This window comes from Xenopus laevis, chromosome 1L (genome assembly GCF_017654675.1).
Source record: "Xenopus laevis strain J_2021 chromosome 1L, Xenopus_laevis_v10.1, whole genome shotgun sequence".
NCBI lineage: Eukaryota > Metazoa > Chordata > Amphibia > Anura > Pipidae > Xenopus > Xenopus laevis.
In genome coordinates this window covers 115957575-115980432 of record NC_054371.1, presented here as the reverse complement: position 1 = coordinate 115980432, position 22858 = coordinate 115957575, and the positions used below count along the sequence as shown (strand labels likewise).

Sequence of the window (22858 nt, the reverse complement as noted above, 5' to 3'; positions counted from 1 at the left end):
GATAGCCTTCATATTCTTTTTTTTTTTTTTTTTATTAAGACAAGAAAGTAGGGAGGAGAGGGAGGGAACATGTAGGGAGTACTGGCTAACGAATCTACTACATGTAAAAGGTGAGCAAAAGTTCTCATTTGTCTTGAAACCAAGCCGTTGCTATCTCTAGTCAAGTGGTCCATAGGGCAGTTCTTTCATATAGCTGTATGCGTTCCACTTCTTGTTTTACTTCCTTAACTGTTGGTAGTGTGGGCCTCTTCCAATTTTTTGCTAATAAACTTCTACTGGCCAATAGTATTTGAATGGTTGCCCTTTTTTCATTTTTGTCCATTTGTTGCGTAAAGAGACCCAATAAGACCATTTCTGGTAATAGTATATGGGATATTCCCGTGGTTTCTGTAATAAGATGGTTGACTGAGGTCCAATATGTTTGTGCAATGGGACAAGCCCACCACATATGTAACAGAGTTCCAACTCCAGCTTGGCATCTCCAGCAATTATTCGGTACCATGGGAAAGGCTTTATGTATTCTCTCCGGGGTCATGTACCATCGGTACATTATTTTTGTGGTTAGTTCATGATGATTGAGCGCCCTAGAGAATTTGGAGGTTTGTCTGAACAGATATTCCCATGTCTCCGCATCTATTGACATGTTCAGGTCTCTCTCCCATGCTTCTTTAGCCGACAGTGGTTGGCCTGTAATGCTTTGCACCAGTATGTTATAAATGGTAGTGGTACCCTTCTTGGTTCTTAGGGTATTCCAGCACTTTAATTCAAATCTGGTTGGTTGATGTGCGCTCAGCCATTTGTTGGTTTGTAAGTAGTGTTGTATCCGAAGGAATGTATACAGTTGGGCGTCAGGTAGTCCATATTGCTTTTTCAAGTTGGAAAAAAGTTTTATTCCATTAAGATCATAGAGGTCTCCAATCTTTGTGATGCCTTGTTGTTGCCACGACTGTAAATACAGATCCGGTATCGCCTCACTGAAAATAGATATGGGCGCCAGTGTCGGTAATGGGTTGCTTAGGTGCCGGTTAGCCTTAACCGTATACCAAGTTTTCAGTGTGGCTTTAAGCGGTAGAGATAAATGTTCCAAATTTGTGTAGTGGTGCTTTCCTAGTGTCCAAATATGGGATATGCCAGTATGGCCAAAATGAGATTTATAGAGCCAATTTTCCATGTCTACCCACTTCTTGGACCCTGGAGGTAGATGCCAGTCAGCCAACTGGTCCAAAATAGTGGCCTTGTAATAGGCTAGCATATTTGGGCAGGCTAATCCTGCTTTTCTTTTGCTTGTATACATCACTGATCGTGGGATCCTTGGCTTCCGATGGTTCCAAATAAAGGACATTAGCAGTCTCTGCATTTGTTGAAAAAATGTGTTATACAATGGGATGGGCAAAACTCTAAACTTGTACAGGATTTTGGGAATTATTAGCATTTTAATTGCATTCATCCGTCCCAACCAAGAGACGTAGGTCGTCTTCCATGTATTTAGGGTCTGTAGTGTGTCTTTTAGCATGGGAGCGAAGTTTTGTTTGTAGAGCTGCGCTGGGTCTGCCGATATTTCCACACCCAAGTAGTGAATCGCAGTAGGTCGCCAATCCAAGTCATATTCACGCTTCAATTTGTCGACTTCCAGCTCGGGCATGAGAATAGGTAGTGCTTGGGTCTTAATGACATTGAGTTTATAGTATGTTAACCTGCCAAAATGTCCAATCAAATCAAACAATTCCTGTAATGCAATATGAAGGTTAGTAATCAATAATGCAATATCATCTGCAAACAGTAGGACTTTATGGTCTTGAGGGCCTATCGTTACCCCCCGGATGTTTTGGGAATTCCTTATGGCTTGTGCCAGTGGTTCAATACTTAAAATATAAATGAGAGGCGACAGCGGGCATCCCTGTCTAGTACCATTCGTCGGGGGGAAGGCCTGAGATAAAAATCCATTTACATTCACCTGGGCCGTTGGGTCAGAATAAAGGGCCATGATAGCTTTGGAAAATGAATTAGGAATACCAAAACACTCTAATACTAGCTTCAAATAAGTCCAATTCACTCGGTCAAACGCCTTCTCAGCGTCTAATGCTAATAATATGGAAGGAATCCTTTGTGTGTGTATTTGGTGGATCATATTAAGAAGCCTTCTTGTGTTATCGTACAGCTGACGTACCTTAACGAAGCCCGTTTGATCAGTATTAATCATATGAGGCAAAGCAGTTTGCAGGCGTTTTGCTATTATGGATGCGTATATCTTAAGATCACTATTCAATAATGATATAGGGCGATAATTTGCACATTTGGTGCTATCTTTACCTGGTTTAAGTATAGTTGATATATATGACTTTAACATTTCTTGGGGAAACTGTCCGGCAATGGCTGCGGCGTTCAGGGCCCTAGTAAGGTATGGAGCAAGGGCGGTAGCAAAGGACTTATAATATCTGTTAGTAAAGCCATCTGGGCCGGGGCTTTGTTTTGTGGCAAATTCTTTATCTCTTGTAAAACTTCCTCTATTCTAAGAGGTCCTGTTAAAGTTGCAATAGTAGAGGCTTGTAGGCAAGGTAGATGTAGTGATTGTAAAAAAGATTTAATATCAGCCTCTAGAGGTTTTGCTATGGAGGAGTCATCTTTCAAATTGTATAGAGCACTATAGAATTGAGCAAACACATCTGCTATATCTGTAGGATTTATTTTAGTTTCTTGAGTGGGCGTCTGTATCTTCCCTATTCTATAATGCGTCTGTTGGTGGATAAGTTGCCTTTTAAGAATGGCCGTCGCCCTATTTCCCATAGCATATTGAATACTTTTAAGTTTAATTAATTGGTTATGGCATTTGCTAAGAATAAGTAAATTCACCTCCTCTTTGAGTCTATTCAAAAGGTCTATGATTTCAGGAGTGGGGGACATCCTTTTTTCCTGCTCTAAGTCAATTATTCTTTTAAGTAACTGTTCCTGCTTGGCTTTCGCTGTTTTTGCTTTATGAGTGGCCAAACTAATTAGGTGTCCTCAGAGCACTGCCTTATGGGCACACCAAAGTGTTAGGTCAGCTATTTCTGTGCTATCATTTTGGGAGAAAAAGTCTGTTAGAGTAGCTTCTATTTGTTTGTAAGTATTTTTGTCGTTTAGCAAAGCATTGTTAAGCCTCCACGGGGGACGTGTATTGAACTGATATCATTCTTGCAAAGTGAATGCTACTAGTGAATGATCCGTCCACATTGTATTCCTAATCGAGCATTGCGAGATTGCATTCAGTGTTTGAGGGTGGGTTAAAAAGAGGTCAATTCTAGTATACGTTTTATGGTGAGGGGAGTAGTACGAGAAATCTTTCATGTTAGGGTTTTGCACTCTCCATACTGTACATCGTACAGGTTGTATTGTGCTAATAATTTGGAAAAGGTTTGGGATTTCTTGGTCACCGCTTTACGGTATTGTGTGGGTAGCGCATTTACTCGTGGTAATCTGTCCATATCTGGGTCTATAACATTATTAAAGTCCCCACCAATGATAACAGTGCCCTGCTTACAGTTATGAAGTTGCTCAAAGGCTTGCCTCAGAAACAGATTTTGGTTGGTGTTAGGGGAGTATAGATTCATCAACGTATATTGCTGTTGGTTGATAGTGCATATAACAATTAGACATCTGCCATTGGGATCAGCTAAATGTTTTATACTAGAAATGGTCAGGGACCTTCTAACTATAATTGCAACACCTCTTTTTTTTGTTAGGGAGGGCGCTGCTGCAATCATTTTGTAATGCTTATTAGCAATAGACATTTGGTCCCTCAGCCGGAAATGCGTTTCTTGGACCCATATGATATCTGCCTGTTGTTTTTTGCATTCTGTCAGGGCTAATAAAAACGCTTGCGCGAGGTGTTTAGGCCCCTCGCATTAATACTCATACATTTAAGTACCATTGTGACTAATACGAATGCTATATTGTGTACCATTCAGCTGATCCCATATCAATAGAACAAGGCTCAATAATACAATACATGCCAGTCTCCCAGGAAGAAGTAGGTAAGGGTAGGAAGAGGTAGAAAAAAGCATGGAAAGGTAAACATAAAACTTACAACTTATGTACAGTTTAGCCAGCACTTGTGGCCAATCTCTTAATGCATACATGCCCGAAGATGGGCAGACAGTCTTGCAGTGGTAGAGAAGGGTGGTAGGGGGTGTTTGATTCAGTTGTTATGGAAACTCAAATTTTCCAGTTCCGGTGCCTGGAACCATAGAAAAAAATTAGGTGACCCAGGGACTTGGGGTCAAATTTGTTGTTAGCAGATTGTGGGCAGTCAAGTAGTACCCAAATCATCCTCCTTTTCTTTCTCAGTATCCACATGCATCCTACCAGGTTGTTGATGCCGTGGCTTCAGAGGTGCTGTAAGTGGAACATTCCACTTCGCTAACGCTTGCTTCCCTTCCTCCGCATTTAGGATTATTTTTGTGGAATTTTGCCAATGGACCAATAACTTTGTTGGATATCCCCATTTATATGGTATATCATGTTGGTGCAAAGCTTGTGTTATTCCGGCTAATTCTCTGCGCTTCGCCATAGTGGCAGCAGAAAAGTCAGCAAAAACTTGTATTTTCTCATATGGCTGCGGAAACACTTTGTGTTGTCTTGCGTAGCGCATCAAGTCTTCCTTTATGTGGAAGAAATGAATCCGAAGTATAGTGTCTCTGGGTGCCCCGTTTGGCGCAGTTCTGGGCTTGGGGATCCTGTGTATTCTGTCAAGAAGGAGGTGGTCTACAGGGGTTTCTGGGAGTATTGTAAGGATAAGGTCCTGCGCATACTGACAGAGTTGTGGCTGCAAAATGTCCTCAGAGATACCCCTCAACCTTATGTTGTTCCGTCTAGAGCGGTCCTCCACATCAGCCAATTTATTTTGTAGCATAGTAATTACTGACTCTTGTGTTTCAACTGTGTCAGCTATAGTGTTATGCGCCTCCACTAACTCCTCCATTTTAGTCTCAATGCGGTCAGTGCGGGCAGCTATAGTTTGGAGCTCAGTTTTAATGTCTTGTACTGCCTGCTTTGTATCTGTACAAATGTCCTCTCTTAACTGCGCAAGCAGCACCTTTAAGTGCGCCTCGGTAATGCTCTGCGTGCTGTCTGTGTACTTAGCTGTCTGTCGATCCATTTCAGCAACGTTGCGCACTGGAGAGGATCTGCAGGAGGAGGATTGTGCGCCATCTTGGCTGTCGTCCTGATTCGGCGTCTTAGGCTGAGAGCCGTAGAAAGCGGTAAGTCTCAAGGGCTGTTGCTTGTCCTTCTTTTTCGGCATGGCTGCAGAGGCCTCTGTGTTTGTGTAGCGCTCGTTTGAGTGCCCTGGGGCTGCAAAATGCTTCAGTTTATCGGCACCGGGTCTGGAGCTGAGCTAAGGTACGTGCGGTCACATGCGCCCGTAAGCCACGCCCCCCGCCTTCATATTCTTATGACAATTTCCAGCTTTCAAGTGGGGTCACTGACCCCCATGTAAAAACATGTTTAGTAAGAGTACAAATGTATTGTTATTGCTACTTTTTATTACTCATCTTTCTATTCAGGCCTCTCCTTTTCATGTAATCAATGCATGGTTACTATGATACTTTGCACCCTAGCAAGTCCAGTACCTTAGAAATGTACAGTAAGTTGTTTAAATAATAAACCAAAACATTATTTTGAATTATTTTATCCCAGAGCTTGCCCCGGTTGAAATTGAGCTAGGACCGGATGCTGTTGTGGAAGAGGAAGAGGTGTGAGCCAGTCCGGATCCAGAAATGGGCCCATCTGTGCAAGAAGCAGGCACACAAACCTGCACAGAACTTTTATATGCACCAGTGCTGGCAGAAATAAAAAAAGGACATTGCTGACATAAAAACCTGCCTTGACAACATCAAGCAGGTCATAGACGACACAAAGGCTTAAAGCGGTTGCCTTACATTGTTTTTCACCTTTTTATTTTTTGCTAAGCTGACAATTAGCAAAGTTTTGTTTGTTTTGTATAATTTATATATAGGCTTTTAAAATTTTCTAAACTGGAGACTACTTTTAAACTTTATTTTTATACACTTCCTGTTATGACGCAATAAAAGGATTATTATGTATACCAATGATGTGTGATTCACTATTTATGCGTGCATTTCTGCTATATTACACTTTTATGCAGGGGAGATTAGCTCATTCACAAAAAATGTACTTCATCAGGACGTACGAAGAATGGAATACATGGCTGCCTTACACACTTCTCGTTTACCGAGATACGAGAAAGTTTGGTCTCCTTGGGTCGCTTTACACCCCCCGACAACATGCTAACTTACTCCCAGACTGGGATCCTCATATTTCCTTGATTTCCCCCGAGCTCGGACAGTTTTGATGCTTTAGTGTTGTTTCCTTTTTTTTTTTTTTTTTTCCCTTTCTTTTCTTTTTCCCTCCCTACCCTTCCCCTTCTTCTGTCTGCTCTTTTTGTTCCCTTTTTTCTTTCTGTTTACATTTATGGAACGCTGATATTGTAAGCAATAAATCGGAAGGGCTTTCCCTTCATTGGGTATAGGTAAACCTGGGAAGCGTATGACTTCTCTTTTCTATTGTAGATGCCATGCTCTTCCCCTTCTTTCATTTTTTTGTACAATGCGTAATATGTGCTGATCTGAGGTTTGTGATAACATTGTGCAGATTTTGTTACGTCGTGACTGTAAACTTTATGTTAAATAAAGAGTTAAAAAAAAAAAAAAATGTACTTCATATATATTTCTGATGGATACTGACCTTAAAACATCTGTACTTGGTAGAAGGTAAAGTAGAAATTTTAAATTTTAAACTTGAACTTTTTACAATCAGCTTCCAACCGTAGTTCAAAAATAAACTGGAAATCACATTCCTAAAAGAAAATAGATAAATAGATATAATAGGGTTGAATTTATCATATGACTCTTTCCAGCTTTACTGCCTGATCTAAGCTTCAATTATTATTGCTACTTTTTTAATAATTATCTTTTAAATCAGGCTTTTTCCTATTTGTATTTCAAGGCATTCTTCTAATTTTGCCAACATGACCTACCATTAATTCCAAACATAAATATGTTCCATTCAATGCCCAAAGTAACTTACACTGGAAAAATGATGTGATGAGATGCGATCTCACACGTTTCCCTTCATCACTTGAATCTTGGGAAACTGCAGGGTAACCGGGAATTTCAGGAGGAAGTTCCTCATTAGTTTCCAGAACCACTCCATGATCTAAAGCTAGATTGTTCAGAACCGCACATGCCTGAATTATCTGAGAAACCGTTTCTGGAGAATACTGCAGGCATCCACCAGATTTCGAAAGACAACGGAAAGTAGATTTGAGGACTCCAAAGGTCCGCTCAATAACTCCTCTTGTCTTTATGTGGGATGTGTTAAATTTTAGTTCGGTCAGTGTCCTGGGATTAGATACAGGAATCAGAAGCCAGGGTTTACATCCATATCCTGCATCTCCTGAAATAAATATGAATACAATTAATGGTCCTATACATATAAGGATGACTTTTGATTACAGTCATGCTACAGCAAGCACAGGGCACCTACATAGTGAGTGGCCATACATTTGCAGATTTGCTGTGCTGACTACTTTGCCAGTTTATCTGCCTAGAATGAAGAGCCTGGATTATGAATAGGAGTGGGCCTGATTAGAAAGATTACAAAGATGAGTAATAAGATGAGTAATAAAGAGATGCAATAACAATAACATGTATCCATAGAGAAGGATTATTTTACAGATGTCAGTAAGCAGGTCCGGACTATTAAAATAGGCCCTGGCATTTGAGGTACACATAGGCCCAATAAGCCTACACAGAGGCCCAAACAACTCCCACCAGCCCACTAAATACTAACTTTCTATGGGACCTTATAGCAGCCCCTCTGGCATTTGCCAGAACCCACAGATTGCCAGTCCGGGCCTGTCAGTAAGCCTCTTTTGAAAACAAGAGTCATAATAAAAAGGCAAATAATTAATCAAATAAAGGCAAGTATTTTACTTACCAACCAACCAGCCCTCTGGCATGAGTCCAAGCTGAAAACAGTCAAACAGAGCTGACTGCCGTAAAATGTATGAGTCGTGACAGCTCCCGGGAAAACCAGAGTGAATACTCATAATCCGTTGATGGGAGTCACAAACAACCTGGACATTCAACGAATGTGTATGCTTCCTGTTCCGAAATTGTTCTTCAGTAGCATGTGGAGGTGTTAATAAAATGTGTGTGCAGTCTATTGCACCAATGCAATTGGGCATGCCTCCTAGGTTATAAAAACCAGATTTCAATTCCTGCCACTGTTCTGGGGTTGATGGGAAACAGACAAATTTTGGGGACTGTTGCACTATAGCTCTCAAGACAGGTTTCAAAAGTCGAGAAAACGAAGAGCGACTTAGCCCAATCACCCTTGCAACAGATGGCTGAAAATTGCCTGTACCAAGGAAATGCAAAACTGCCAGCAATTTTACTATGCCTGGAATAGCCTGTGAGCGACCGGTCAGTGGCTCGAGTTCCTGAGCTATGCAAATATACAAAGCTTGTATAGCTTGCCTATTCAGACGGAACAATTCCCTGACATCAGAGTCACTCAGCTCTTCTAGTACAGAGCGTGGTCGAAACCATCTAGGCTGACGAAGCCTGTCCCTCCTAGCCATAATCACCTCTAAAAGATGCTGCAGCCGCAGCCAAAAGCAAAACCCAAAACATCTCGTTCTCCTTCTCTTCTCCTGCCACTTCTCTCTTCTCCTGTCACTACTCTCTTTTCCTGTCAGGAATGGCAACATGAATTATGGGTAAAACAAGGTGTTATGGGATATTTCCTGTCCCTCCCATTGACAATTTTCTGGCGAAAAAATAAGTTAACGCCACTATATATATGGCGGTAAAATGGTGCGAACATTCTGGCGTTAATATTGTCTTTAAACCATTTCGCTGTTTAGTAAACCAAGCGTTAATGTGTACGTAGCGTTATTTTTAGCGAATGCGCTAACTGGCGAACAAATATTCTTGCGCAAGAAAATTCGCAAATTTATAGTTAGCGCATGTTAATAAACTTGCGAAAACATATTCTGCGTTAAATTTGTCTATATTTTGTGCGCAAATTTTTAACGCACTTTAGTAAACGGACCCCTTAATTTGAATATAACTTTTATTAGACAGCTTTTGATGTCTGGGTGACAGGTCCACTTTTAATAAAGTAGACTTGTGGTAGCTTTATCATCCAGTGCAAGGTACTGTTTATATTATTACAGAGAAATACTTAGAATTCTATTACTTAAATGGAACTGAATGGGAGATAACCTTCCCATAATTCTGAGCTTACAGGGTAAAGGTTTCCACATATTGCACCCTTTACTTGTACCTTATATATTTAAATAGATAAACATGCCTGAGGAAGATCACTATGATGTGAAAATCTGTTACCGTATATACTCGAGTATAAGCCGACCCGAGTATAAGCCGAGGTACCTAATTTTACCTACGAAAACTGGGAAAACGTATTGACTCTAGTATAAGCCTAGACACAACTACGGCCCTGTCTCCCAGCAGCGCACATTCTTCCAAAGCGACCCCCCCAGCGATCAACCGGACTTCTTTGCAAAGTTGATGGTGACAGAGAATTGCCAAACGGATTACTGTGTGCATTGTCCCACTGTCCCACTACCATGTGCAGAGGGTGCTGTTTGATATTGCCATCACTGTTAATCTTTCATATAACCAACAGAGGGCGCACTGTTATTCTTTCATATAACCAACAGAGGGTGCTGTGTGAGATTGCAGTCACTGTTATTCTTTAATATAACCAACAGAGGGCGCAATGTTATTCTTTCATACAACCAACAGATGGCGCTGTGTGATATTGCAGTCACTGTTATTCTTTCATATAACCAACAGAGGGCGCACTGTTATTCTTTCATACAACCAACAGAGGGCGCTGTGTGATATTGCAGTCACTGTTAATCTTTCATATAACCAACAGAGGGTGCTGTGTGATATTGCAGTCACTGTTAATCTTTCATATAACCAACAGAGGGCGCACTGTTATTCTTTCATATAACCAACAGAGGGTGCTGTGTGATATTGCAGTCACTGTTATTCTTTAATATAACCAACAGAGGGCGCACTGTTATTCTTTCATACAACCAACAGATGGCGCTGTGTGATATTGCAGTCACTGTTAATCTTTCATATAACCAACAGATGGCGCACTGTTATTCTTTCATACAACCAACAGATGGCGCTGTGTGATATTGCAGTCACTGTTATTCTTTCATATAACCAACAGATGGCGCTGTGTGATATTGCAGTCACTGTTATTCTTTCATATAACCAACAGATGGCGCTGTGTGATATTGCAGTCACTGTTATTCTTTCATATAACCAACAGAGGGCGCACTGTTATTCTTTCATATAACCAACAGAGGGCATTGTGGGATATTGCAGTCTCTCCCCAAGTGTACGGTTGGTATAGGAATGATTAAAAGTGACTGCAATCTCAGCTACTCGGGTCGGGTACTGCTGACCCGAGTATAAGCCGAGGTAGACTTTTTCAGCACATTTTGGATGCTGAAAAACTCGGTATATACGGTACTTTTGCTGGGAACATTTATAGAAGTAAACAATTTGAATTTTTATTTAGTATATATTTAAAAGCAGGTCAAAGTTTCGGTCTTTTCCTAAGAACTTTATCAAGACCTTACACCATGCCTTGCACCAAGTGTATTTCTTCCTTTGAGGAATCTCAGGCTGGGTTCTCTTTTTTTCCTCACCTTTATAGTCACAAGAGTGTTGCAATGAGCCCCTGTGCTCATGGGATAAGAAGCCTGTCTGATATATATATATAAATATCCTGTAAATTATATATTTGGTGATATTGGTTATAATTGGAGCTTAGTGATGTCACGTGACTCACTGAAAGCTCCCCACTGCACTGGCAGCTTTTAAAAGCATGTTCAGTTGTGCTGGAGTTGGAGTATAACCTTCACAGACATGGATATAATCCTAATGTGGGAATATGTGACCAGGAGATAAGAATTTAATCTACAATGCCCTGTGTCTGGGGAGGGTAAGACTTTTCTTGGACTGAGGATATCATCTGATAAAAAGTGAAATTGTAGAACCAGAGCACTTTTTTGTGCAAATAAAAGACAATTTTTGTCTTATGTTTTTTAAATCTGATGATATTAAGGAAAACATAATATACTGCATACTGTTATTTTGAAAAATGTATATAAAACATGATAAATTACTAACTAGGTACTTACTGTATATGGAAAGAACTTTGGGCTCCTTACTTAAGGGGGGATGCAAACAATTTTTCCCCAATAGTACTGTGTGGCCTCCTTTCGGTGCTTCAGAGGGGAAAAAGTCTGCCAGGACTTTGCAGGGGACTATCAGTGGAGAAAAAGAGCACTGGTCTAATTAGATGGAGCTTCTTGGGGAAAGAAATGAAGTGCAATTTAGTAGTATGAGGGATTGCAGTGTAGCGTAGATATGCTAATCTATTATGTGATGCTGGGGTAGAGAATCTGTATGGTCCATTACAGGGTACTGCCAATGAAAGGTGTACTAATCTATTACGATGTGCACTGGGCTTTATTGGTATTGGTGCTAAGTATTGTATTGATGTGGATTGTGTAATACAAAAGAAAAAAGGGGGGGCATTAACTTGAACTCGCCAGGTCCACCCCAATACCCCCTAATCACTTGACAAAGGCCCAGGGGAGTAGAGGTCTGATATAAACCAGCCCCCCCCCCTCCCTGCATAGTCTGGATCAGATCCCCTATTATTACACCAGTGGCATTAGTGTAACTTTGGAAACTATGCATGCTAGTGATTGACGGATCATTTATAATTATTTACTATTCATTGCTTGTCAGATGAGCATTGCTTGATATGTTGATTTGATCACAGCTGCATTTATTGCATCTAAGTAAAGGAAAGTGCTTTATAAAAGCAATTGCCATTTTACATTGGCCTTAAAATGATTTGCTAATGAGCTATGATAAGCTAATGTGGTGACGCATGCCTAGAGCTAACAGAGGATGCTTGGCATGGAGCTGCACTGGAATTTTCCACTAACCGTGTGCCGGCTCCTGGAAATTTCCACTTGCTTCTTCCATCCAGTTTCTCATTAACCATTCCGACAGCGACAGGATGCTTTGGCACTCACAACAGTATCATAGCACAAAGGAATCCAGCTTGCTTTAGTCTGTCAGCCCTTACACTTCTACATTTACTTGCTCCTGTCTGCTAGAATTAATCTCTTGCCATGAATATTAATAGAGCAATCAAACAATGGGATAGGATACTCACACTGAACTACAGATACAGTCTTCATTTTAATTAATAGATCCCTGCTGGAATGGAAATTGTCCTTTCCTATAGTGCAGACTGCATATAACTTTGTTACAAACGACGTGTGTTTACCAGTGATGACTGACTTGCAGCAATTTAGTTGAGGCCAAGGTTTAGCTGTGAGGCCATGCACTATACGTGGTTTAGAGCAAAATTGTTTACTTGTGTTGGTGCTTGTGCACATTGATAATGTAGCATTCCAACAGGAGAGGCTAATAGTTGGCTAATGAAGAGGTTCAGCCAGAATACAGTGTGAATCATCACATTCTCATAAAGACACCGCAGTAGAAACCCATCTGAATCTTAAAAACTCCTTTGAGTTAACTTTAATATGATGTAGAGATCCAAATCCAGGATTCGGTTCAGGATTCAGGCATTTCCAGCAGGATTGCCTGGTGCCTATATATAATTATATACACATAATTTACATATATATGCACATTTGGATTTGGTTTTCGCCTGAATCTTTCACAAAGGATTCTGTGCATCCCTAGTAGAGAGTGATATTCTTTATTTGTTATTTGTGTTTTTTAAGTTGCTTAGCTTTTTATTCAGCAGCTCTCCAATTTGCATTTTCAGCAATCTGGTTGCTAGGGCCCTAGACCACAGGGTCTGTTTCCTCTATAGCATTCAAATCCCCCTCTCTGCCGATTACTATTTCTTTTAATTGATGCGTCTGCGCTACCATGCAGTGGGGGAGGGGGGTTGCGGAGAGGCAGGAGCGGATTTAACTCCTGTTTCTAATTGATAGATTAGGAATCAAACAAACACTGCCCCGCCTCTCATACCCCTTGTTCCGGCCCTGGCCTTGGGCAATAAGGGTGGGCTGACCATGGTAATATTAAAAGGACTGGGGGATAATTTTGGAAACATAGGTAATTTCTTTCATATTTGGGGTGCTGCAGTAAGTTAATGGCATTTCCTTTTTACAGTTTCTGTCTCTATGCATTCCTCATAAAGAAGGATTAAGAAATGTATGCAGGTTTTGTAACTGTGATTAACATCATTAACAGCTAAACTTTACCTGTCGTGCAACTATTTAATGTATTTCTGCTTCTAGACTCTTAAGACCCCGGAAGCCTGTTCAGACTGGCCAGACACACACACAGGGCTTTGGAGGCATGCCAAGCAATATGCTATTCTTTCAAAATGTATACTCTCACTACTGAATGCAAGCCAGTGAAATACCATAAATAGCTACTCATTAGCTTATATGTCTCCATAAATTGGATGCTAGGTAAGCAAATGTTACACAACAGAAAACACTGCTTTATTTGCCTTTGCACTCAATGTATCTGCATATTCAGCATCTTAATATTCATTCATGTTACACCAGTTTGTCATTACAATCCTAATAAATTCACACCAGTATACTTTATAAATGTTGTGAGCCAAAACAACAGACCAGCCCATAACCCCCATCTCTCTAGGTATTGGTTCATCAGTTCAGTACACTTCTATCTGCCGTTATGCGCTGTATTTGTCAGGCAAAATGTTCAACTGCCCAATCATTGAGTGGTCACATACCCAGAGGCTCCAAGGGGGAATTAACAAATGTGTTGTAAGCAAAACTTTATATAAAAAAGCTGCAATTGTACCACCACATTTTTCAATATTGTCGCAGCTCTATTAATACATATGCAATAATATTGTTAACAGGGGGTATGACTGTCTTTGAATCAAAAATTGCTAGGGATGCACAAAATCCAGGATTCTGCATTATTTAGCAGGTTTGGGTTCGGCCAAATTCGGCTGAACTGAATCTGAATCCTAATTTGCATATGTAAATTATGGGCCGGAAGGGACAATCACTTCATCTCAAAACAAGGAAGAAAAAAATAGTTTTTCCACTTTTTCCTTTTTTGACCCAATTTGCATATGCAAATTAGGATTTGGATTCAATTGGGTATTCACAGCACCGGATTTGCTGGGCAGGCACCTGTCTGGGGGGAGTGCACTTATGAGGTTATAAATATGTTAGTTACTTTGACCTAAGTGTTGTTATCTTGATAAAGACCCTATTGAGGGTCGAAACGTCGATTCCAATAAAGTTTTTTTTACTGCAAAATAATTTTTTTAGACAGAAGATACAATATAATATGATCTAAAGTACAGAAAAATATCTAAATTACCTATCACTGTTTGGTTACAGGATTGACCCCCATTGGTTTCCATCCCTTGAGGCTGAAGCTGTGCATTGTATGTAAAGTAACTTCACATCCACTCCTCTAAGCAGGTTGCTGGTAGTATACCTGCAGTACTGAAAGAATACGTAGTCTTCAAAAAAAGCAATTTGTACTTTGCCAGCGTGAAGGCAACTTGTGGTATTCTTCAGTGTTGAGTTTTGTGTGGTTCTAAGCACATGCCCACTGCATTTGTATGAGAACATAGTACAGGTATAGGATTTATTATTTAGAAACGTCTGACACAAAGAAATAGGGTTTTATGTAAACAAACAAGTGTTATTCTTAGTTTTTTTTTAACTGACTTCCTTTTCCCGGGTATAAAAAGTGTACTTTGTACTAGATGTACAGCTTGTGTGCAATTTGTGTTGCTTGCAAAATATCCCGGTGAATTGTTTTAATGCTTTTTATCAGCATTATACCTGGTCCCTTGCATTACCCCTCTACAACACTTTCCCTTCCAGCCAATTCATGTCTGTGTTTAAAAAAAAAAAAAAAAAAAAAAAAAGTACAATTCATACTGATAGACATAGCAACACATGGTCAGTTAGCATTCTGAGTAGTGTCTGGCTAATACAATGGACCTGTTTAATGATGTTTGCAGCAGAGATACCCAATATCATGTTGCCAGGGTGGAGGTTCAGCATACAGCTTGAATACATGTCGGCTATGAAATCTTTCAGGAGCTGTTTTGTACTGTATGTTTAGTGCTCGTGAGTGTGTTGTCAAAATAAACCTTCATCCTTCAGATTTTAGTTAAACCAAATAAATAAAATAAAAAGAATTTGCAGAGCATGGAAAACCCCAAAATATGCTCCCAAGATATATCAATTTTGGGCTGTAGAAGTATAAAGCATTCAAATTTTCACAGCTTATACTTTGACACCTAATGCTTTTGAAAACTAAACTCGCTGGGGCTTATTTATAAACACTGGGCACATTTAGCAACTAATTGGCGATTTGCTTTTTTTCAGCCGGCTGTAAAGCACAAATCTAATTGTTTGCATTGATTACTGCCCAGGTGCAAATTTGCCCAGTGTTTATAAATAACCCCATACGGTCTGCAGGCTACATTGCAAAAGTCCCTAATTTTACAATAAACCTACATAATTATACAGATAAATCCATATTTTTGAGCATACTGATTTTTTAATTCAATTAATTTAATAGATAAATGTATTTTCTACTCTAAATTCACCAACAGGAAGTCTTTAAAGTTAGAAAAATCTGCTCAACACTGTTACTGCATCTTACCTAACACATGTTCTTGGGTACAAAGACAAAATGTCAAATAGTTTAATACTCCGTGTGTATAACATTACCCAGTTGTGACTTGTACAGACTCCAAAATGAAAATAATGTATAAGATATTTCATTGCCCTTCACACTGGTTGCGATTTGTGTAAATTACCATATAAACCCAAAAAAAAAAAATCAGATCTTTTTAGAAACTGCATATACTAAAGAATTCAAAATGCTTAAATTTGCTGGTCTTTACAAAATTGTCTCAAAGGTTGAATTGTTGTAACGATCGCCGCCCGGAGCAGGCCCAGGAGCTCCGGGCGGCGCGTCCTCTCCTGCCGGCGTCGCTCCCAAGATGGCGGCGCCCATGGCCGCCACGTGGGTAAGCGGCGCCGGCGCGATGACGTCAGTGCGCCGACGTCGGCGCAAGGACGTCAATGACGTCACTAAGGCGCCAAATTCAAATAAAAAGCCTGTTTAGACGCCAGGATGGCGCCCAAGTATAGGAAACCTTGCCCTAAGTATTTCCTGGGTTCCCTGTGTGCTAATATTCCTTATCCTGATCCTGATTATTATCCTTGACCCCTGCCTGGCCTTTGGACTTTGCTGTTATCTGCCTGCCCCTGAACTCTTGCCTGGATTCTGACTACTCTCTGGATTAACCCCTTGGACACCGCGACCTTGCACCCTCAAGAAGGCTTCCTCCTTGATCCCGACTACCTCCCTGGAGGGAGCTCCCGGCTCCCTGACATTATACTTGGGCCATGGATCCTACTGAGGAAGCTACGCCTGATGTCGGACGAGCGCTCCGCGGACTGGCATCCCGCATGGAGGAATATGAAGCCCAGCAGTACCACATTGCACAGGCACTCGATACCCTTCTCTCCCGAGTGCCTCCAGCGCCTCCTGCTTCCCAAGCGGCTGCAAATCCTCCTTTGGCGGACGTCTCATCTAACACAGGTTTCTCGTCTGGTGAGCCTCGTATTCCGCCTCCTCCTCGCTTCAGTGGGGACCCACAGGCCTGCAGAGGTTTCGCTACACAGTGCCAGATCCAGTTCGAGTTTCAACCCTCGCACTTCCCCAATGAACGTTCCAAGGTGGGGTATGTAATGTCTCGTTTGGTGGGCAAACCGCTTGAGTGGGCAACATCTCTTTGGGAGAAGAATTCTCCACTGACTTTTGATGCCAAGGCTTTTCTGCAAACATTCCGTACTGTGTTTGATGCCCCGGGTCGGGTCACTAATGCTCCTTCTCGTCTCCTGCAACTCCGACAGGGAAACCGTAGCGTCAGTGACTATGCTATTGACTTTAGAACTTTGATGGCTGAAACTTCCTGGAATGACGATGCCTATAAGGCCGTATTCTATCAAGGTCTGTCTATTCGCATTAAAGATGATCTTGTCTCCAGGGAGTTCCCTGATCTGCTGGAAGATCTGATTGCACTGTCCATTAAAGTGGACACTCGTCTCAGAGAGCATCAAGTAGAGAGGGAGCATTGTAAACGATTTCAACCCGTGTTGGCACCTCGCTTCCAGAGACCTCTCTTGCAAACTCCAGCTGCTCAAGCTCCTTCTTCTCCTCCGGAGGAACCGATGCAGGTTGGAAGGGCTCGTCTCTCCGAACAAGAAAGACTCCGTAGACGAATGGCTGGCTTATGTCTGTATTGTGGCGGACAGTCTCATTTTGCGAATTCTTGTCCAGCGAAGCCCACGAGTTCTGTTCCCCGAGGTATATCTAGGGTAACACATGTAGGGGGCACTACTCCAAAGTCTCAAGAGAACACTCACAGGTTTCTCCTTCCTTTACAGATTCGCCTAGCCACTAAGACTATTGTTGGCTCTGCTTTCATTGACTCTGGAGCTGCTGGGAACTTCATGGACGCTCTGTTCGCCAAACACTTGGAAGTTCCCTTATTCCCATTGTCTACTCCTCTCCGAGTCACAGCCATTGACGACAGACCCCTGGAGGCTGAATTTATCTCCATGACGACTGGGGAATTGCCTGTGCAGGTTGGGACATTGCATAAAGAAAGACTTTCGTTCCTAATTATTTCCTGCCCATCCGTTCCAGTTGTGTTGGGTCTTCCTTGGCTGCGCCTGCATAATCCTTCCATTGATTGGTCCGCAGGACAGATTTCCCGTTGGAGCCCATTTTGCCAGCAGCACTGCCTTCCTGCTGAACCCCTCCGGAGGGTGAATATCTCTTTGTCTGATCTGAAGACTCTACCCCCCTTTTACAAGGAATTCGCTGATGTGTTCTGTAAGAAGTCTGCAGAATTCCTTCCTCCACATCGACAATACGATTGTCCTGTCGATCTCCTGCCTGGAACCATGCCCCCTAGAGGTCGTACTTATCCTCTCTCTCCAGCGGAGACCACTGCTATGAAGCAGTATATCCAAGAAAATCTTCAGCGGGGGTTTATTCGCCCTTCTACCTCTCCTGCCGGGGCTGGATTCTTCTTCGTGGAAAAGAAGGATGGAGGCCTTCGTCCTTGCATCGACTACCGGGGTCTTAATAAGATTACGGTTAAGAACCGGTATCCCTTGCCCTTGATTGCCGAACTCTTTGACCAATTGAAGGGGGCTAAAATCTTCACTAAGTTGGATCTCCGTGGGGCGTACAACCTCATTCGCATCCGTGAGGGTGATGAATGGAAGACGGCTTTCAACACTCGTGACGGGCACTATGAATATCTCGTTATGCCCTTTGGCCTTTGCAATGCCCCTGCCGTCTTCCAGGAGTTTGTTAACGATGTGTTCCGGGATCTCCTAGGAAGGTTCGTAGTCGTGTACCTGGACGACATCCTGATCTTTTCTAAAGACTTAGAAAGCCATCGCTCCCAGGTGAAGGAGGTACTCTCTCGTTTGAGGAAGAACTCTCTCTTCGCCAAGTTGGAGAAGTGCGTCTTCGAGGTGTCTAAGATCCCCTTCCTAGGATACATTATCTCTCCTGAGGGATTTGAGATGGATCCCGTAAAAGTGTCTGCCATCCAGGAGTGGCCTCTCCCGCTGTGTACCAAGGCAATCCAGAGATTTATCGGATTTGCTAATTACTATCGGCAGTTCATCCGGGGGTTCTCTTCCCGCATTACACCTATCCTGGCCCTCATCCGGAAAGGGGGTAAACCCAGCTTGTGGCCTCCATCTGCCATTGATGCTTTTCAGTCCTTGAAAGAGGCCTTCACGTCCGCTTCTGTCCTCCGACACCCCAATCCTGAACTACCCTTCTGCATCGAAGTTGATGCTTCTGAAGTCGGAGCCGGAGCCATCCTGTCTCAGAGACACCCCGCTGATGGGAAGTTGCACCCCTGTGCTTATTTCTCCAAGAAGTTCTCGTCCGCAGAGCAGAACTACGATGTCGGGAACCGAGAACTCTTGGCTGTTAAACTCGCCCTTGAAGAATGGCGTCACCTCTTGGAGGGTTCTCTGATTCCTGTTCAGATTTACACCGATCATAAGAATCTCGAGTTCATCCAGTCCCTCAAGAGGCTAAACCCCAGACAGGCAAGGTGGGCTCTCTTCTTCTCTCGATTTAATTTTATCTTGACTTATCGCCCAGGCTCCAAGAATCGGAAGGCCGATGCCTTGTCTCGTAGCTTCACTCCGGTGGACCGCTCTCCTGAGAGACAAGAGCCAATCATCCCTCCAGTCAAGATTATTGCCTCCCTGTATCCACAGTTTGCCGACCAAATCCTGGCTGGTCAGTCTTCTGCTCCTTCCGGTACTCCCATTGGGATGGCATTTGTTCCTCCTGAGCTGCGTCTGCCTATCCTGCAACAGACCCATTGCTCCAGGCAAGCCGGACACCCTGGCCCAGCTAAAACTCTTGAACTCTTACGACGCCTGGTCTGGTGGCCTGATATCCGCAAAGATGTGAAAGACTTTGTTGCTGCTTGTAATGTTTGTGCCACATCTAAGTCAAGCCACTCCCGCCCCAGTGGGTTACTACAGCCCTTGCCAGTTCCTTCCCGTCCCTGGACCCACCTGTCCATGGACTTCATTGTCGAACTTCCTCCCTCCTGTGGGAACACGGTGATCTGGGTTGTCATTGATCGTTTCTCCAAAATGGCCCATTTCATCCCTCTGAAGAAGTTGCCCTCTGCGGTGGAGTTGTCCCAGCTATTTATCCAGTACATCTTCCGCCTGCATGGTTTCCCGGTGGAGATCGTCTCCGATAGAGGCACACAGTTTACTGCCAAGTTCTGGCGTTCCCTATGCAAAGACCTGGGAATTGTTCTTCAGTTTTCATCTGCATACCACCCGCAGACGAATGGGGCAGCTGAACGTGTCAACCAAGCCCTGGAACAGTTCTTGAGGAACCACGTTTCCCTTTGTCAAGATGATTGGTCTGATCTCCTCCCGTGGGCGGAATTTGCTCATAACAATGCCTGCCACACTTCCACTGGAAGGTCCCCATTTATGGCGGTGTATGGTCAACATCCTCAAGCCTTCCCACAAGACTTTGTGTTGTCCGATGTTCCGGCCGCTGATGACCATGCAGCCCACATGTCTGCTATTTGGGCCGCAACCAAGTCCAATCTGGAGAAGAGTGCTCTGGTTCTTAAGACGTTTGCAGATCGTAGACGTAGACCCTCTCCTCCCTACAAGGTCGGTGATAAAGTCTGGTTGTCTTCCAGGAACATTCGGTTGAAGGTACCATCTCCTAAGTTGGGTCCGAGGTTCGTAGGTCCTTTTTCCATCCTGGAAGTGATCAATCCTGTGGCTGTCAGACTTCAGCTTCCTCCTGAGATGCGAATTCCCAACGTGTTTCATGTCTCCTTGGTGAAACCCGCTACCTCCAACCGCTTTTCTGTTGTCCAGCCTCCTCCTCCTACTATCTCTGTGGATGGTCAACAAGAATATGAAGTGGAGAAGATCCTTGACTCCAGAATCTCCAGGGGGTCTCTTCAGTACCTCATCAAGTGGAAGGGCTTTGGCCCTGAAGAATGCTCCTGGGAAGGATACTCTGATGTCCATGCTCCTCGTCTGGTGAGGGAGTTCCATTCCAAGTTTCCCCAGAAGCCAAGTCCTGGTGGTCCGGAGGCCCCCCGTGAAGGGGGGGGTACTGTAACGATCGCCGCCCGGAGAAGGCCCAGGAGCTCCGGGCGGCGCGTCCTCTCCTGCCGGCGTCGCTCCCAAGATGGCGGCGCCCATGGCCGCCACGTGGGTAAGCGGCGCCGGCGCGATGACGTCAGTGCGCCGACGTCGGCGCAAGGACGTCAATGACGTCACTAAGGCGCCAAATTCAAATAAAAAGCCTGTTTAGACGCCAGGATGGCGCCCAAGTATAGGAAACCTTGCCCTAAGTATTTCCTGGGTTCCCTGTGTGCTAATATTCCTTATCCTGATCCTGATTATTATCCTTGACCCCTGCCTGGCCTTTGGACTTTGCTGTTATCTGCCTGCCCCTGAACTCTTGCCTGGATTCTGACTACTCTCTGGATTAACCCCTTGGACACCGCGACCTTGCACCCTCAAGAAGGCTTCCTCCTTGATCCCGACTACCTCCCTGGAGGGAGCTCCCGGCTCCCTGACAATTGTACACCGTTATCTCCCATTAGCTCTTTTGTACTGACACAATGTTCTAAATATTACTTCCTTATGTCTCCTGTGTTTATAATCTGGAATGCATGGGACCGGGGTTTTTCCATAATTTGAATCACCCTTCCTTAAAGGGGTTGTTCGCCTTTAAATTAACTTTTAATATGATGTAGAGCGTGATATTCTGAGACAATTTGCAATTTAGTTTTCATTTTTTATTATTTGTGTTTTTTAAATAATTGATCTTTTTACTCAGCAGCTCTCCAGTTTGCAATTTCAGCAATCTGGTTGCTAGGGTTTAAATTACCCTAGTAAACTTACATTGATTTGAATAAGAGACTGGAATAGGAGAGGAACTTAATAGAAAGATGAGTAATAAAAAGTAGCAATAACAATACATTTGCAGCGTTACAGTGCATTTGTTTTCTAGATGGGGTCAGTGACCCCCATCTGAAAGCTGGAAAGAATCAGAAGAAGGTGGCAAACAATTCAAAACCAATAAAAAAAACGAAGACCAAATAGAAAAATTGCTTAGAATTATCCAGTCTATAACATACTAAAAGTTAAATTAAAGGTGAACCACCCATTTAAGTCTACTAAAACATTTAAACATTAAAGGGGACCCTTCACCCAAAAAAATATTCCAAATCCTATTTTATCATGTTAGTCAAGCAAAATTAACTTTAATTACACAATATTAATTATTTGAATCTTGTTTCCATCAGTCTGGGAACTCATAGTTAGGCAGGAGCCATTTTGTGGACACTGTCATTAAGGCAAAGTCTTACATCATCTCAGAATCTTGTTTGTGCATCAGAATGGGGGACCTGATGTCCATCCCCATGCCCTGACTACACAATTTAATTAAGAGAACAGGGGAATGTGGGGAGAGCAGTGACATCTAGAAAGTGCTGAATGGAAAGTGAAAGTAATTGCCTGCCTTTCCTCTGAGGGACAGGCAATATTTGATTGACAGCTGAAATGTTTAAATGTGTTTACAACAGCTAAGAACGCTTTAATACAAAAAAGAATTTGGATTTCATGTTTAATTTGAAAATAACTTTTATTAGACAGCTTTTGATGTCTGGGTGACAGGTCCACTTTTAATAAAGTAGACTTGTGGTAGCTTTATCATCCAGTGCAAGGTACTGTTTATATTATTACAGAGAAATACTTAGAATTCTATTACTTAAATGGAACTGAATGGGAGATAACCTTCCCATAATTCTGAGCTTACAGGGTAAAGGTTTCCACATATTGCACCCTTTACTTGTACCTTATATATTTAAATAGATAAACATGCCTGAGGAAGATCACTATGATGTGAAAATCTGTTACTTTTGCTGGGAACATTTATAGAAGTAAACAATTTGAATTTTTATTTAGTATATATTTAAAAGCAGGTCAAAGTTTCGGTCTTTTCCTAAGAACTTTATCAAGACCTTTCACCATGCCTTGCACCAAGTGTATTTCTTCCTTTGAGGAATCTCAGGCTGGGTTCTCTTTTTTTCCTCACCTTTATAGTCACAAGAGTGTTGCAATGAGCCC

At 42.5% G+C, this 22858-nt stretch overlaps 1 protein-coding gene across 1 annotated transcript; it reads right to left on the bottom strand.

Moving 5' to 3' along the window:
• Positions 1–6710: 6710 nt before the first annotated feature.
• LOC121401340 (putative nuclease HARBI1) lies at positions 6711–8697 on the bottom strand. Its single transcript, XM_041585752.1, has 3 exons — positions 7996–8697; positions 7084–7452; positions 6711–6853 (listed from the first exon to the last, which is right to left on the bottom strand). Coding segments are annotated over exons 1-3 (1017 nt in total). The 5' UTR covers positions 8642–8697; the 3' UTR covers positions 6711–6851.
• Between the last annotated feature and the right edge of the window lie 14161 nt (positions 8698–22858).